Source organism: Mastacembelus armatus, chromosome 4, assembly GCF_900324485.2.
Source record: "Mastacembelus armatus chromosome 4, fMasArm1.2, whole genome shotgun sequence".
Taxonomy (NCBI): Eukaryota; Metazoa; Chordata; class Actinopteri; order Synbranchiformes; family Mastacembelidae; genus Mastacembelus; species Mastacembelus armatus.
Genome location: NC_046636.1, coordinates 12,430,634 through 12,449,124, shown reverse-complemented (window position 1 = coordinate 12,449,124; position 18,491 = coordinate 12,430,634). Strand labels below are relative to the sequence as shown.

Below are 18,491 nucleotides of genomic sequence, written 5' to 3'. Positions count from 1 at the left end.
TCTCTGTGTGGAATGTAAGGAGCGCTGCTTCACGTGCGTAACGCGCCATCATCCAAACGTGCAGAAAAAGTGAGTAAATTCTATGGTGAAGTTTGATATTTTGTGTCATTTCTCGGGGGTGTGCACATATTTACCTGGTTCACCTGAGATTATTTACATGTGAACAGTGGACAGTGTACAAGGCGGGACCGCATTACCTGTAATGAGGTGAGAGGAAAAAACGGACTTCTCCTTACGTTCATACGGATTAAATAAAAAGTGATGATTTGTTTTCAACTTGAATTGTTTCATCTAAAAGAAAACATTTCAAGCTTTCTAGCCATATAATTCTTATATTTACGAGGCAAGTATTCGCTGAGATTCTGGTTGTTTTATTTACGCGTCTGTGAAGATAAATGGCAGAGACAGAAAAGGCCTGTCGGCTTTCTTTATTTAAAAAAAAAGCACAACGTTCTGTTTTTATTATGATGGTATACAACTAAAAGTAGACCCTTTACAGATTTGAATGATATATTTCTTTTATCTGTACGATCAGAATTGACAGAGTAATTTAAGTTTGTTTCGGCCTTATCAGGAAAAGATGTGTCAAAACGCGCCAGCTCGTGCGTCGACCCCAGAGGGTTAAGGTACCAGAGATAGTTAAAAAGTCTAGTCTTTAATGACATCCAGGTATGCTTTACAACAAAAAAGCTCACTACAGCATGGTAACAATTAGTCATTATGGCAGGATACACATCTCGCCATTAGTTTTTACCATGGTAATGGAAGTTATTATTAGGGCATCCAAATGGGTTGCAGGAGGAGAGAGGCTCCAGTAAGGACAGCAGTTACCACCAATACGTGGGTACATGGACGACATGACAACAATCACGACTACTGTACCATGTATAAAGAAACTATTGGATAAGTTGTTTTCTAACTTATAGTGGGACAGGATGAAGGTCAAGCAAGAGAAATCAAGAAAAGAAGCGTGCCAATATTAAAAGGTGTGCTGGCAGAAAATAAGTTTTGTTTAGATGGGGAAGCAATTTCGACAATGTTTTACCACGGCTGTTATGGTGCCTGACAGTTTATGACGTACCCAGGGTACAGAAGCTAGAGAAAACACTCAATGCCTACATTGGTATTAGGCTGGGAGCGCCACGCTACCTAAGCAGTGTGTACCTGTATGGTAAAGGGATTTTATTCGACAAATTTACCGTAAATAAGCACATACAAGTCGCTTCGCAGTATAAGTCGCAGGACAAGCCAGAGGAGGAAAAAAGTGACTTATGTAAAGGTAATATTTCAGTTTTTTTTTCTTGTTAATAAATTTACAGACATTTCTAGAATTCTTGTTTTCACTTCATCATTAAGGGGTACTGAGTGTAGATTAATGAGAAAAAATTTTCAGTGGTAGAGACTAGGAGACTGGTCACAGTTGAGGGAAAGAAAATGAAGCAAAGTACCCTCAGTGGAACTTGTTCCTCAGACTGGGCCAAAGGTTTACCTTCCAAACATGACAATGGCCCTAAGCACACAGCCAAGACAACAGAGGAGTGGCTTAGGGACAACTGTGTAAATGTCCTAGAGTGGCCCAGCTAGAGCCCTGACTTGAACCCTGCCGAACATCTCTGGAAAGACCTGGAAATGGCTGTCTTTCTGCCACCAGGTGTTGTAAAAAACCTATTAGCCTGTTTGTGGATATGCAAATATAAAGGCACTGTCACAGATAAGAAATTATAATCGGTTACATTGGGTTTCATGTATCTGGTCAAAGATCTATTACGGTCAAAGATCCTAAACGTGGAGCACAACACTATACATTATTAAAATAGTAAACACAATTTTTAGTTTGATAGAATTAAAACATCTTTGTATACTAAACTAAAAGCATAGCACTGTCAAACCAGTAGATCAAGAGTGATACCAGTGAAATTTTCACTCTGCCAGTAAGACCTGGATAATTTTATGTTTTATTCTCTATTAATGAAATATTTATACAGACAGCAGAACAAAAACAGTCAGGTAGACTGACACATGGCAGCAGCGCGCTTATTGCACACATAACTGGAGGCTACTGTAAAAAGCTTTCAGTTAATCCAGAATGCTGCAGCCAGAGACCTGACAGGAACTAGCAAGAGAGATCATATTTCTCCTTTACTAACTTCTCTTCACTGGCTCCTTGTAAAATCCAGAATAGAATTTAAAAATCCTTATCCTCAAATACAAATTGCTTCATGATCAAACGCCTTGATACCTTAAAGACCTCATAGTACCATATTATCCCAATAGAGCACTCGCTCTCAGAGTGCAGGTCTACTTGTGGTTCCCAGAGTTTCCAAAAGTAGAATGGGAGGCAGAGCCTTTAGCTATCAAGCTCCTCTCCTGTGGAACCACCTCCCAGTCTGGGTTCAGGAGGCAGACACACTGTGTACTTTTAAGGCTAGACTTAAAACCTTCCTCTTCCTCAAAGCGTATAGTTAGGGCTGGCTTCAGGTAACCCTGAACCATCCCTTAGTTATGCTGCTATAGGCCTAGACTGTCCGAGGACCATCGGTGCACTAAGCTCCCCTACCCTAACCCTACCTTCCCTTCCCCTCTCTTCCTCTCCTGTGGAGCCAGCTCCCAATCTGGGTTCAGGAGGCAGACACCCCCATGTATATTTCACCATTGAACGTCACTAACTTTGTGCTCTCTCTTTCGCTCTGTCCTCTCTCTCTCTGTACCTTCTGCAGGTGTCCCTGTATATTGCCGATGTGCAGTTACTGGCCCCATCAACCTGCAGTGTCTATTTGTTGTTTATTGTTGCTGTTCTTTTCTCTCTCCTCTGTCCACTCACCCCAACCACTCGAGGCAGATGGCCACCCAAACTGAGCCTGGGTCTGCTGGAGGGTTCTTCCGATAAAGGGAGTTTATCCTCTCCACTGTTGCTGGCTTATAAGGGATTTGTTGGTTTTTTTTTGTTTTTTGTAAAGTGCCTTGAGATGATTGTGTTGTGATTTGGCGCTATACAAATAAAATTAAATGGAATTGAATGATGTGTAACTTCATTATTGTTAAATGTCTGCATCCATATTTTCTCTGTTTATGTAGTGGTTTTTCCAAGGTATACACTTTGTTACGCATAATGCCTAAAAAGAAAACACAACAGCCAAGGTAGTCAGAAAATACAAGAATAAAGTAAAACATTAGGGCTGTCAATCGATTAAAATATTTAATCACAATCAATTCAATTCTTTTGGACCTGAGGTAGTGCCACTACTGCCTGGAAGTCTACAAGCTCCTGGTGTTATATTAGTGTTTTACTCCTGGCATATTAACTTACAAAGCCCATATTGTCATGTTTTAATATTGCGAGATCCCATGCTTCAAGATCACGTCACACCCTGTACAGTGTTGGTCTGTTGTTTCTGTTGCTGCTGTTCTTTTCTCTCTACTATCCACCGACTGCCTAGACCAGTTGGTGTGACTGGCCACCAAAACGGCATTCAATTTTGCTGAAGGTTTTCGCTCCACAGGTGCCAAGTGCTTGCTGATTAGGGTTTCGTTGAGTTTTCCATGTAAAGTGCCTTAAGATTATTTTTTTTATTGTGATTTGGTGATATATATTAAAAAAAAAAAAAACACTGAACTCCATAAACTGTAGAAACATTCAATGTTAAGACATATACATTGATATTTCAAACCCCCTTCTTTTAATTTTTAAATAAAGGATTATAGACATGGACACAGACATATAAACAGTTATTCAGTTCATGGTGAACAGTAAGTTAGCAATCCAAAACGAAAACCATCCCGTCACATCTGGAAAAAATAAATTCATTAAAATAACTACAACATATAGTGTAACCACCTATTACATAAATAGGCCAGAACAAAATATCTTGTTCCCACCCCTTCGTCGTTAATATTTTTCCTGTCCCCAAGCGGAACTCCATTGTTGTTAGTTTTTTGCTTTTATTGAGACTGTGAAAATTTGTCAGGTAGCAGTTTTGTTAATTCATATGGTACCATCCTACTAGTTCGGCACTGATTAGTGAAATGGTTTGCATCTCGGTCTCAACCATCGAGTTAACAATAGCGCAGCCTTCATATGTGGACTGCAATTAAAACCCATTAGCCAGTTAGCTTGCTTACTGATTAAACTGTTTCTTGTTCGTTCTGATAATCCAGGTTTCCCTCAGTCGGGCGCCACTGGGCCCTCTCAGATGTCAAGTTTGGACTTAGCTTCCCGTCCTGTGAATGCACAGCGGCTAACCCAAGCTAGCCGCCTGTTAGCCCAATCATTTGCAAGTCAACTTAGCCCATCTCAGGCTAAAGATACTATCGACCTCCCTAAAGCCCAGTTAGTTCTGAAACTGAAGGTCGAGGGTTACGGTGGGCTCTAAAGTTAAAACAACAATCCTTACCTTCCGACGTTAGTCTGCAGAAAGGCCTCAGGAGCTCAGCAAAATTCAGGTTGTTCTTGCGAGTCACTCTCTCCGCTTCTTCACTACATAAAACGGCCACCATCGGGACAAAAGAGTCCTGAATGAACTCCTGCACAGACTGTACACATCTGGCCATATCGGACCAGGATCGAAAGCACCTAACACACTGAACTAAACTGTTCTATGCTCCAAGAAGCTTATTGCATTACTTAAGACAACTCCTCTTCTATTTGCAGACAGCAGCCATGTTGAACTAGCCAACCCACTTCCTGTGTAGGACTGAGGATCAGGTGACACCAAGGCTCAATAAGTACTTCCTCTTCCTTTTCTATTACTTGCCAAACTATGGCCAATTTGATATCAGTGTCATATCTGGGCTGACTAACCCTGTGACGGGAACACTTACAAAAATGTTTATTCAAGTCTGTTATTAGTAGCCTATACATCTTTTAAACTTACAATTGGCTTGTATACTTTACTTTGTAGTAGCCTACTTATCTGAGATATACTAAACTAAATAATATACCCAAGTATTCTTATCTTAGTTAGATAGTAGTTATGTACCTCTGACAAGTATAAGAACTTATAGGTACTAGTTATATACTTCAATTTATTTTATATGCATAGTGCCAAATCACAATCATCTTAAGGCACTTTGCAAAAAAAAAAACTTTTTAGGACAATTGCCGTAGAAAATTAAACATAGATATGAACCATTTGTGCACTCAAAGTTTACTAGTCTTACACTTAAAGTACACTTAAAAGTATACTTTTTTTAACTAAACATGGCAATTTTATTGACACCCTGAGGTGGCACCCCACACTGCAGAAGCAGCCACAGTATTATTGTTGTTATGTCTATTACTCAAAAAAGAAAATTCGAAGGCACTTTTCTTTTCATGTAAAATTGATGTAGGTCTCAATTTATTTATACACTTCTTTAATGGTGTCATGGGTAAGACAGAGGTCTCTCATCCAGAGCATCAAGGTTCCAATCAGGTGTGTCTTCTATCATGGTCTGAAGATGTATGTTTACATTTAGGTAATTACTCAAAATTGGGAGTGGGTGTGAGTGACCATATTTGTATGTCTATGTGTCAGCTCTGGTGGCAAGCCACTTGTTACTACCTTATACTACCAGAGCTGATACTCTTTGTGTCCTCTAACTACCAGAAGTGTTACCACCCTGGTGGTCACCCAGATAGTGGCAGTTGGTGTGTGCTATCTCAAACCCAAGACCTTCTAGACAAAAAGTGTGTTGACGTAACCAGTAGATCATCATAGCACTGTGCAATTGCCTTAACATACATTGTTACTATCAGGATCCTGGTTTCTGGACTTCCTGCCCTGGACTTTTATTTTTACATCTCATTTCCTCTATTCCTTTGGTTAGTTTTTGCAGCTTGGTTTAATTAATTTTGATTGATTGATTGATTGATTGATTGATTGATTTTTCAAGTCATGGAATCTGCAGAAGACTATAAAGATTTTTTTTCTGTCATTCCATCCAAAAGAGGATTCTGTTTTCTCCATCCCCAAGGATCCGTGGAGATTTTGCCACCCAGCTAATAAGTATAATATCAGCAATTACTTACAGGGTTACAGGGTTACAGGGATGTGAAAAACAGATTCCCATTTTAGCAGTCCTTCTCGAGTTATTGAAACTCATTGCCCTCACACAATGTAATGTAACCTCCGTAAACCCTCCAGGTTCATCTAGCAGCTCTGTGGACACAACTGCATACTCCCCAACTGGTCCTAAAATTTTCTCCATTAAAACTACGTCAAAGCCTGACACCATGGCTAAGTTGATCCAGTCAGGTTCTGTTGCCCTGTCAGAACATGTGGATCTCCAGTCCAAGTTTTGTGATCTTCAGTCTGATTCTCCCCGTTTCAGCCCGACGTTCCAGCTCGTCAGCTCGAGCCCCCTGCTCACAAGCCTTGGACGGAATCTTCTGCCATCTCTGGAACCCTTCCACAGAATCCTCAATCCATCACCCAGACTCTTCAACCTGTCTCCCAGACCCCCAGGTTGAACACCCTTCAAGGTCTATCTTTGCAGGAACTCATCTAGCCATTCACCCAGGGTGTTTGGAGCTAAGATTTGGGAAAATGCGCCACACTCGAAGCTGGTCAGCTCTCGTCCGTCTCCCAGCCTGTGTCTCCAGTTCTGACAAAACCCGCAGCTACTCAACCAGCTAGTTTTTTCTGCTGCAGCCAGAATCTCCAGTTCACCTGCCAGGATTTCCAGACTTCCCATCTGACATTTTATTTGACATTTCATTTCCTGTACTCTAGTTTTTGCAGCTTGGTTTAATTTTGATTGGTTTCACCTGAACCGGATCCCTGAATACCTTACCTTTTTTTACTGAAAGCTAAACTGATAACCAAACCTGACTCCTGAAGGCATGACCTGATTGCTGATGCTCTGATCTGTGGTCTTATGACCTTACCAGAATCCAAGTAAGGACTTTAGTTTCTGCCTGACCCGAACCAAGTAATATCTGACCTGATTTCCTGATCTGACTCCTGCCTACTACTCGTTACCTGTATCTGGCATTCCCATAGATTTTCATTTCTGTTAATTTGACTCTTAACGGGTAAAACCTTACCCTGCCTGGATAAACTGGAACCTGCTTGTTATCCATGGACCTCAGTTAAGTATCCATTTATTTGTAAATTGGAATTCAGAAGTGTTGCCAATCTGTTTGTTAGGTAACTTGGACTAGTTAAACTGTTTTCACATTGGGGGAGGCCTTGTGCAAGAAAGGAGACATTTTTGAGGATTTGCTTGTTTCGTAGTGAACCCTAATTTTCTGTCTCCAAGTTAGTTTCTAATCAGCTTGACCTGTAATCTCTATCACAGCCGCTCATTTTGTGCCTAATAAACACAAGAATCTAAAATCAAGCCTGAGCTCAAGCACAAAAACCTCAAATCTAACAATTACTCAATGTAATTTGCCAAGAAGCTGAAGCATGGGCGCTGGACTTCTAGTTTTCAGGTCGAAACCTGAAAGGCAGCCTCGTAAATTGAAGACAAGTTATGTTTAAAAGAAGAGGACAACAATACTGTGCATTGGGGGCCATGTAGGGTGCAGGTCAAACTGTATTGGCACCTGAGGCTGCCAGTCCAAAATGCAGTGGCCCACATCAGAATTGCTATGCCACTTCTTGAAATGCTGCTGGTCTGCTTAGTGCTGGTGCCACAAAATGAGCCTGCTGTCTCTCCCGCAGACTCTCACTCTGATGGAAACAGCGGTGTCTGATCTTTTGGTAAAAAAAAAACATGCTACTTTATATGTGCAGAAGCATTGGGGAGCTATTCAACCTACCTGGTCAACAACCAGACTGGACTACTAGTAAAGACATAGGTAACTCAATGAGTATTCTGTGGTTACCTGACGCCAGCCCTATACGCTTTGTCAAAGAAGAAGGTTTTAAGTGTAGCCTTAAAAGTACAGAGAGTGTCTGCCTCTTGAACCCAGACTGGGAGCTGGTTCCACAGGAGAGGTGAGAAGAAGGGTTTTAAATTATGTCATGGCAACTAGACGTCCGTTCTTTAAAGCTGAAACAGGATTTTTGGGAAAAATCATATACCAGTCCACTTCAAACCCACCAACACACTGAGACAGAGACTGGTTCACCCTAAAGACCAGATACCAAAACAAAAGAGGAGCAATGTGGTGTATCCTGTCCAGTGTTAGGAAGAATGCTCGGAACTCTACATTGGAGAAACCAAACAACCACTCAACAGGAGGATGGTCCAACACAGGAGGAGCAGCTCCTCAGGACCACAGTCAGCTGTGCACCTCCATTTAGAGGAAACAGGACACTCTTTTGAAGACAGTGAGGTACACATTTTGGACAGGAAAGATAGATGGTTTGAAAGAGGAGTCAGAGAATCTATCCATGTCCAGGTAGAGAAACCCTCTCTCAACAGGGGTGGAGGACTCAAACATAATCTATCTTCAATATACCAGGTTGCCCTTTCATCTGTTCCCAGCAAATTAAGGAACAAATCCAATGTTTCTCAGGAAGGACAGACTCTGCAAACAGTTGGGGTATCAGAATGAGTCCACCATTAGATCCTAACAACCCCCAACTGAGCTCACACCATCGGTCACTTAACGAGCCTATTTAGACTAGGTGTGAAGTGAAACCAACTTGGGGGCGTGAGTCTAACGACTGTCACCTGATTTGCTTAGCCCACTTAGTGAGCCTATTGGGCCAAGGGTGGAGTGAAACTAACCTGGGAAATAAATTTGGAGGTTCCAGTCCAGCCTTTCTCAGACTGATGAACCCACTTGGATGAGACGTTTCAGCTTTAAAGAACAGAAGTCCAGTTGCCATGACTCAACCTCTAGATAACCTCCCCTGGCAACTGAGAATCTACAGAGACAGATTATAAAATCTTTTTTTTTTTTTTAATTATTTTTTTGGGCAGTTTTTGCCTTTATTTTGATAGGATAGTGGAGAGACAGGAAATTAGGGGAGAGAGTGAGGGAAGACATGCAGGTTATATAACGGCCAGCTCAGGAGTTGGAACTGGCATTCCCTGCGTATATGAACGGGCGCGCTACCGCTAGACCACCAGCGGCCCCCAGAGAGATTTTAAATTCTATTCTGTATTTTACAGGGAACCAATGAAGAGAAGCTAATGCTCTTGCTAGTTCCTGTCAGGACTCTGGCTGCAGCATTCTGGATTAACTGGAGGCTTTTTATGGAGATACTGGGACATCCAGATAGTAATGAGTTACAGTAATCTAGCCTTGAGGTAACAAATGCATGGACTAGTTTTTCTGCATCATTTTGTTCCTAATTTTGGCAATGTTGCACAGGTGAAAGAAGGCAGTTCTAGAGATTTCTTTTATGTGTGAGTTAAAGGACATGTCCTGGTCAAAAATAACTCCAAGGTTTTTCACAGTAGTGCTCGAGACCAGGGAGTTGCTATAATTTTAGAAAAGTTATTTCTGAGGTTTTTAGGCCCAAATACAATAACTTCTGTTTTCTCTGAATTTAAAAGAAGAAAGTTACTGACACGCTTGAAGTCTGGTCAACTGGTTTGTGTTACCATGGTTTCATAGGTAGATACAGCTGAGTGTCATCTGCATAGCAGTGGTAATTAATATGCCTCCATGACTGGCATAACTGCCAAATGTTGCTGTAGGTGTTGAACTTCTCTTCTCAGCTCCTGAACATCCAAATTATCTGCTTTCTCAATCCACTTGAAAGGCTTTTCTTTAGATTTAAGCACCATGGATGATGTGGCCGCAGCTTTAAATTCACCTCCACTTATGTGTGTTCTCAACTCCTGAATCTCCAATTTAAGTTCATGAATGACTGAGGGGCTAACTCTTTCATCCTCATGCAATTGTATCGATTTGGCTTTTGCGATCCTCCTGTCTGGCTGCTTCATTTTCCTCGGCCTCATGTATCTTCTTCTACAAACTCAGAAATGAGGGTGGGCGTTCTCTTCATTCACAGAGCCCCAACTGAAGCAATATCATATCTGAACGCACAGCACCCCGATCAGCTGTTCCACCCGATCTAAGACACAGTCTATCACGTTCCACTACTTTAAAAGCTTTATCAATCAGTCTTAGGAACTCAGACAGAGCCTCACCTGGATTTTGACGCATCAAACGAAACTTGAAGTACAGGTCCTCCCCAGATGATCCAAAGGTACTCTCAAATGTCTCCAAATATTTTAATTGGTGAAACAAACAGCCCTTTTTTGGAGCATTCACACTCTGTTATCATTAAACAGGCTTGTTCCACCCAGTTCTCCATACCTTCTTCTCCCATGGGTGTTGGCATTACGGTAGAGAAGGTGCGTAATCGTCAGTAAGCACTGCTATCTCCAGAGGGCTTTGCAGTCTTTTCCAAGATCTCAAGATGCAGAAGGATGCAAGGCGGCTGTACAAACTGGTGCAAAAAGCTGATTCAACTATAGTACTGTGTCTAAAGTTGTACTGGTATTTCAGTATTTTTTAGCAAATGCTTTGGCATGAAACAATATTCAGTTTAATTTTTATTCATTAATTTACTGTTCAATAATCACAAATTTGCTTAACGGAGGGTGAAGGAGTCAGTTCCTGTTTACCTATTTATTCTGTACTTCAAATGGAAAAACTACAATTTCCACAGAACAAAAATGAGCTACAAGGTAACAGAACTTCTATAGGTCACTAAATATGGTAAGACTATCTAGAGGTTGAGTCATGGCAACTGGACTTGTAGTTTTTAGGTCACTACTTCGTTTCACTACTCATCCATAGTAAAAAGTTTCGACCTAAAAACTAGAAGCCCAATTGCCATGACTCAACCTCTACATAACTTCACCTAGATGACTGAGAATCTTCACAGACATATGGTCAGTGTGTATATATAATATATATATAGATATATAGATATGGAGGACTTCACCCCAAATCCAGCATCCTGAGACTGTACGCTAAGAGGAAGGAAGGAGGCCGGGGACTGGTGAGCGTCAGAGCCACCATCCAAGATGAAATGGCCAAGATCCATGAGTACATCAGGAAGATGGCCCCAAGCGATGGAATACTTAGGGAATATCTCAGGCAACAGAAGCCCGATGCAGAGGACGAGGAGCAAGAACTATCATGGCAGGACAAACCCCTGCACGGCATGTACCACCGACAGATACAAGAAGTGGCTGATATCGAAAAGTCCTACCGGTGGCTGGAAAAAGCTGGACTGAAAGACAGCACAGAGGCACTGATCATAGCAGCACAAGAGCAGGCCCTGAGCACAAGATCGATAGAGGCCGGGATCTACCACACCAGGCAGGACCCCAGGTGCAGGCTGTGCAAAGATGCCCCTGAGACAATCCAGCACATAACAGCAGGTTGTAAGATGCTAGCAGGCAGAGCGTACATGGAACGCCATAACCAAGTGGCCGGCATAGTGTACAGGAACATCTGTGCCGAGTATGGGCTGGAGGTCCCAAGGTCAAAATGGGACACGCCTCCAAAGGTGAGGGAGAATGACCGAGCTAAGATCCTGTGGGACTTCCAGATACAGACCGACAAACAGGTGATGGCTAACCAACCGGACATAGTAGTGGTGGACAAACAGCAGAAGAAAGCCGTAGTGGTAGATGTAGCAGTCCCAAGTGACAGCAACATCAGAAAGAAGGAACATGAGAAGCTGGAGAAATACCAAGGGCTGAAAGAAGAGCTAGAAAAGATGTGGAAGGTGAAGGCAACAGTGGTCCCCGTGGTAATCGGCACCCTCGGGGCTGTGACCCCCAAACTGGGAGAGTGGCTCCAACAGATCCCAGGAACAACATCAGAGATCTCAGTCCAGAAGAGCGCAGTGCTAGGAACAGCTAAGATACTGCGAAGAACCCTCAAACTCCCAGGCCTCTGGTAGAGGACCCGAGATTGAGGAAGACACACCACCCATAGGGGTGAGACGGGAATTTTTTTTTTTTAATATATATCTATATATCTATATAGATATATATATAGATATCTATATATCTATATAGATGTCTATATATAGATATATATAGATATATATAAAAATATTTCTAAAAGTTGTTCAGAAACAGCAAAACAGAACAGTAACAAAACTGGAAACATACTTGTGAAAAGTATATAGAAAGAAAGGGAATAATAAGATGGCAAGTAACAGCCAGGCAGTTAAATAAAATATTAACTCACAGAAAGAACAAAGGACAGGGGGATTAGCTGCCTGTATAAACATATCTTAATAGAGGGTATATGCTGGGATGACCACATAATGCAAATACATTTCTTTGCCAAATAGATGATACAATTCAGTATGGAGTATCAGCAGTAATGTCAAGACAATTTTTCATCAGGATAATATCGTGCCTTGTGCCAATAGGTTAGTATTTTCTCTTCAGAAAATGTGCATCAATTTCCCTATTTCTGATTTACACTTAAAACTACTTTTTAATATTGTCCCTAATCCTCTTCTGTATGAATGTAACTTCGTATTTCATCAAAAATAGTTTAATATGGATAGCTTCTGTGTGTGTGTGTATATATATATATATGAATATGTGTGTGTGCAAAAATTATTAACCAAACCTCTTAACAAATAGGCTTTCCACCTTTACATTTACAGACATTTACTAGAATAAAAAATAAATAAATAAATAAATAAAATAAATTTTGATTATGTGACCTTTTAAGTTAGAGTTACAAGAAAAAGTTTTCGATTTAGTATGTTGTGATTTGAACTTTATCATGAGTGTATAATTAATTATACTGGAAAACATGGAGAGTTAAATATTGATTTACATGTATTGATGTACATACACTACTCACAAAAAGTTAGGGATATTTGACTTTTTCAGAATTTCAGAATGCACCTAAAATGCACTATAACCTTTACAGCTGAACTTAATTTGACCTTCTCTAAACTTTTGAATGCACATGTCCTACTGTTCAATGTTTCAGTACTTATTGCATAACATGGTGTTCTCTAACAAGGTCATTAACCACAAAAATCACAACAAGTGTCTGATCCATGACCATCGAACACTAAATGTTCTGGTTCAATGACAGTCTGTATTTAAACAGTCCTCTTCATCATGCTGTTCACATTTTGACATCATGAGACCAAGACGACACCTAACAATTGACAAGTTATTTGAGACATTAAAATTTGTTGTGGTATACCCACCACTGTTGTTAGCTTTTGTTTCAATAAATTGTTTGAGATGAAATTACCATTGCATACTTCTACTTAAATGCCCTACTTTCATGATATATCACTGTAGTATGAACCTTTTACATTTTCCATAAATTTCGCTTGAAAGTCGAATATATTCACACAAAGTCGAATAACTTTTTGTGAGTAGTGTATACTTTTGTGTATTGATTAATGTACTAAAATGACTACCTATTAGTGGTGGCAAAACTCAATTCAGCTAAAAATATGAACTGTACATTAAATGCTGGACTTTCCTTCAACCTGTGTATAAAGGCACATATGAAGAAAAAAAAAAAAAAGATTTCGCGTTTATGTCTTTTTATGTTTTGTAGGATTTATTTTTCTAGTATAACTAAATGTCAGATGTACATATCTCCATAGATGCAGTCATTACATGAACAAAGTATAATGAAAAACCAACAAACAACTAAGAAGAACCAAGAATATTCAACAGAGAAGCCATCATACCTTCATGCTCTACTTTTTCTCAAGGCTTACTTCACACAAATGACAAAAACATTTCCACTTACTGCTAGTAACATCTAGAAGATATACATATTCAGTTTCATTTGCAGAAATTTTGATATATCCACCAATACACTTTGATACCAGCTACAGCGAGCAGCTTTGATTATTTTTTGTTTTGACCTATTATGCATAAAACTTCAATTGTTAAATCGATGGATTAGTGAGTACTAGTTTTTTTAAATTATTGTTTTATTATTTTTTTCTCCAATAATAAAATAATTTTCCAAAATACCCTGCAAAATAAGGGAATACAATTTTTGGATATACATTAAGGGGCAAATGAGATAGTTTTCTTTAATTTGGGTGAACTAATTCTCTCACAAAGTGAGAGAAGTAGAAATTGAGAAAGTGAGAAAATAAATTCCTAATTGAAATAATTCAGCATGTATCCTCAACTGTTGACCTGTCCACTGTATGGCATGATGCTTTAATGAATTAAATAAGGTCCACTCACTTTGAAAAGAGAATTAAATTTTTTTCCCTCATTTTTTATCCATTTTTGAAACTACTGTAAATGTTCAGTCACAGTTTGAGTAAGCCTGCTGTTATCAGCTTACATACTTAAGGATATCTGACACTCTTCAGACCCCCTTTCTATTAGTGTCTGGAGACTGCTGAATTAAAAATCCTACTTGAATTCTGAGGTGTTACTAGAGTTAATGCTCACTGTTCCAACTACAATCAAAGCTTGTAATGAGCAAAGTGCAAAAACCTTCTTTGCAGGCTTCACAAGTGTGAAATTACTTTGTGTATTGCTAATCTGGTTTATGAGGAAACAGAGAGGATGCAGAACTGTTGACAAGTAACCTGGAAAAACTCAGATCCTGGCTGGAGATGGTGATGGGGAAGATGAGAAGGTTTGTTTTCGTGACATTTGATGACATCAGTCAGTTGAAGGGGCCTCCTGAGGTTCTCGATTCACTGTATCAAACAAACATTTTTGAAATGGTATCGTCATCTAATTATGTCATAAAAATATTTAATGTATGAAAATGCTGTGCAATCAATAAATTTTTGTAAATGTCTGAATTTAATTTAATGAAAAAATAAAATGGTCTCATACTTGGGGCAATACAGTAACAAATTAAACCAAACAGGTCTATATATGTACCTTCTTCTCGAGCCTTCATGCGGGCGACAAAGTTGTAGCTCTTGTTCCTGCGATAGTTCTCATAAGGGTCATCCAGTGACAACCCCACACCTTTGTACTGGTCCCATTTATCCCTGACATCTCCTCCTTTGATGGGGTCCTGGATGCCCTGTTCCTTAGCCCCCAAACCACCTGAGCCACTCCAGCCTATAGCAGACGGGACAACACATGAACAAAAGAAAAGCTTTCAGTTAATCCAGAATGCTGCAGCCAAAGTCCTGACAGGAACTAGCAAGAGAGATCATATTTCTCCTATATTAGCTTCTCTTTCATTAGCTCCCTGTAAAATACAGAATAGAATTTAAAATCCTTCTTCTCACATACAAATCCCTTCATGATCAAGCTCCTTCATACCTTAAAAACCTCATAGTACCATATTATCCCAATAGACCACTTCGCTCTCAGAGTGCAGGTCTACTTGTTGGTTCCCAGAGTTTCCAAAAGCACAACGGCAGAGCCTTTAGCTATCAAGCTCCTCTCCTGTGGAACCACCTCCCAGTCTGGGTTCAGGAGGCAGACACACTGTACTTTTAAGGCTAGACTTAAAACCTTCCTCTTCCTCGAAGCGTATAGTTAGGGCTGGCTTCAAGTAACCCTGAACCATCCCTTAGTTATGTTGCTATAGGCCTAGACTGTCCGAGGACCATCGGTGCACTAAGCTCCCCTTTTCAGTTTTTGTAAAGTGCCTTGAGATGATTTGTATTGTGATATGCCGCTATACAAATAAATTTAATTGAATTGAATATATTTTTACTTTGATGAAAAGTTCGTAAAAAAGCTGGTACATTTCAGCAGACTAAGTCCACATTAAAACATCTGAAATATTTCTGTAAATATTTTTTCTTTGGAGAAAAAAATGTCCATACCCATCTTCATCAGCAGTTGATGGCCCTTGTTCTCCTCTCCTAGCCTAGTATCTGCAGACAATTTGGAAGGAGGCCCAGCCAGCAAGGACGTGGAGCTGCAGAGAGCAGAATAGGAGCTTTTTTCACTGGATGAATTATGTCAAATGTATCTTTCATATCGTCTTTACTTGACCAGATCTTTGCTTTAGAGGTCTCAGTTGATTGAATACATAGGTTTACATAACAGAATTAAACAGTATGGTCAAGCAGCCATTTATGTTGCCATAAAGTGGTAAAGTTTGTGTGAATATTATTATTAATATCTATTTCAGAAGCTTGTTTGTACAATTCTGTCCTTCATAGCTTTCAGCAAAATATGTTTATCAACAAAAGACTTGGCTTTGGGAAACATCTTATTCCAATATTTTAGGAATTGGTATTCTCTCATGCACCTTGCCCATGAGACTAGGGAGGATGTGATATCTTCTGTTTAAAGACATTATATATGCATTTTTCACTTGGTCAGACTCTCCTATGAGAGGGTTGACTTCTGACCTTTCAGCTAAAACACTTCGATCTAAAAAAGACACAAAGACAGGATGTCATTTTCTCATCTGAGATGTACTGAGGGACAAGAATTTTCACAGCAATCTATATTACAGTAAAGTATAAAATTAGTTTGAAAGCACCTCAGAGCATTAAAGGGGACTTACGGAGGTGAAGAACTCTGGGATTTGGGGCCACGGCGTCTCTTGGCAGGTGAACGTGAATGGGATCTGGATTTGGAGCGAGAGCGACTTCGACTTGATCTGGATCTACTCCTGGACCTAAACAGAGACAGGATAACGCATGTTAGGTTAAGTACAACAGATATAAAAAAATGGAATGATGATACCCGAGTCACCTCAGCTGGCTTCTCTCAATGTGGAGAAGCAGCAGTTCTACTCTGAGCTCCTCCTGCGTGACGGAGCTCCTCACCCTATCTCTAACAGAGCTCCTCGTACTTGGAGGTGCCGATTCTCATCCCAGCCGCTTTACACGCAAACCACCCCAATGCACGCTGAAGTTCCTGACAACAGGACATCATCTTCTTCAAAAAGCAGAGATGAAATCATGTGGTCTATGAACTGGACTCCCTCTGGCCCAGAGCAGCTAGGGGCCCCCTAGCTGCACCTAGAAATTCTGTCCATAAAAATAATGAACAGAACCAGCGACAAAGGGCAGCCTTGTCGGAGTCCAACATGCAGTGGGAACAGGTCTGACTTAATCTTGTGTTCCACAACCGGGACAAAAACTGCATTGTTCCTCCTGATCTGAGGTTCTACAATCGGCTGGATTCTCCTCTCCAGCTCCCTGGCATAGACTTTCCCAGGGAAGCTGAGGAGTGTAATCCCTCTATAGTTGGAGGACACCCTCCGGTCCCCATCTTAAAAAGAGGGACCACCACCCGATCTGCCAATCCAGGGGTATTGTTCCCTGTAGCGGACCTAAAGCAACAGAATATGTTCACATTCCTGATTGAGGCAGGAGTGATATCCTTTAGACAATTTATGGCTGTAAAACTCTTAGTGACCTACTAAGGTAAACAACAGGGGATGGTACAGGCCCAGCAAGTACTGCACTGTCAAGACTCCATTTGATGAAGAGCAGACCACTGAGAGAACCCTCTTGACAAAGAAACCTCCCTTGCTTTACATCCTGCCATAAATTGCTTTAGAACTACTCCCTTTCAGGCAAGATCTGAAACCTATACAATGACTTATAAACTCGTCTTCATATCCTGTTCTTGTATATTTGTGCTTTGATTGCTAAACATGTAACATGTGACCAGACTGATACAGAGCAGCGCTGTCAGACTCACGATGTGATATAGAAGCTGTGCTATTGTTTATCTGTTATTCATACTTGTAGTTAGTGTGAATGCTGAATCAGCATTCATACAATTGTTATCCTGTGTCTTTATTATTATTATTATTCTGACTTCTTCCGTACGTTTTTCGGTTCGGTTGCTATCTTCCGTATACTTTGTGCTAGAAAGACCATTCAGGTATCAAAATGTTCAGCTTTAAGGACATTTCTGCTTGTATACAACTTTTTTATACCTTTTATACTTTTTGAAATATTCAGCTTTTTTCAAATTTTTTATCCCATTGAAATGAATGGTGAGAATGTTCAAATCCCCTTCAACTTTGTCCTCTTTCAGCTTTAACTCTGTCAGCATATTTTCAGCTAGAAACAACATTTCACCTTTAAATTGGGCAGAAGGCATTAATATATTAGTCTTGTATTCAGCTTTTCGATATCTGTTACGATTTCTGATTAATCACAGTTTATGTTTTATGGTGTTTTTAGGCCTTTTCTGAATTTTACATTGGTTTCTATGGAGCGGAATGTTACAGCTACAGGGGTGACATCACCTAGAGTGGAAGATGCACACAAACATCACAAACATTCATACATACACAACCATGCACATGCAAATATACACAGACACCCATGGACAGACACATTGACACATGCAGACACACATACATTCATTGATGCAGACACATGCAGATACACAGACAGACAAATACACAGACATACCTGTGGAAAGACACATCCACACACATATTTCCAGATGTACTCACACAAAGACACCATTCATTGATACAGACACATGCAAATAGACACACAGACACAAAAACAAATACACGCATACAATTACACACAGATGAACACCAACACAAACATTCATACACATAAATGTACAGACACACTTCATTGCATTCTTTCAAAACAAAAAAAAGCCAAGAAACAATACCATGAGCTTAAAATGGACATTGGCTATTGACAAACTGCTTCAGG

The 18,491-nt window shown here is 40.2% G+C and overlaps 2 protein-coding genes across 3 annotated transcripts in view; both read right to left on the bottom strand.

The window, feature by feature from the left end:
- Positions 1–4,678, bottom strand: part of trappc8 (trafficking protein particle complex subunit 8) — a 61,939-nt gene extending 57,261 nt beyond the window's left edge. The window contains exon 1 of the mRNA XM_026322957.1: positions 4,392–4,678. Within this exon, the coding sequence (XP_026178742.1) occupies positions 4,392–4,548 (157 nt within the window). The 5' untranslated portion in view covers positions 4,549–4,678. The remainder of the gene's footprint in view (positions 1–4,391) is intronic.
- Positions 4,679–13,499: 8,821 nt separating this feature from the next.
- Positions 13,500–18,491, bottom strand: part of cherp (calcium homeostasis endoplasmic reticulum protein) — a 49,953-nt gene continuing 44,961 nt past the window's right edge. For both annotated transcript variants that reach the window (XM_026323127.2, XM_026323128.2), the window contains 4 exons: positions 16,358–16,471; positions 15,666–15,760; positions 14,761–14,946; positions 13,500–14,570 (listed from right to left, as the gene is read on the bottom strand). In XM_026323127.2, the coding sequence (XP_026178912.1) occupies positions 14,533–14,570; positions 14,761–14,946; positions 15,666–15,760; positions 16,358–16,471 (433 nt within the window). In that variant the 3' untranslated portion in view covers positions 13,500–14,532. The remainder of the gene's footprint in view (positions 14,571–14,760; positions 14,947–15,665; positions 15,761–16,357; positions 16,472–18,491) is intronic.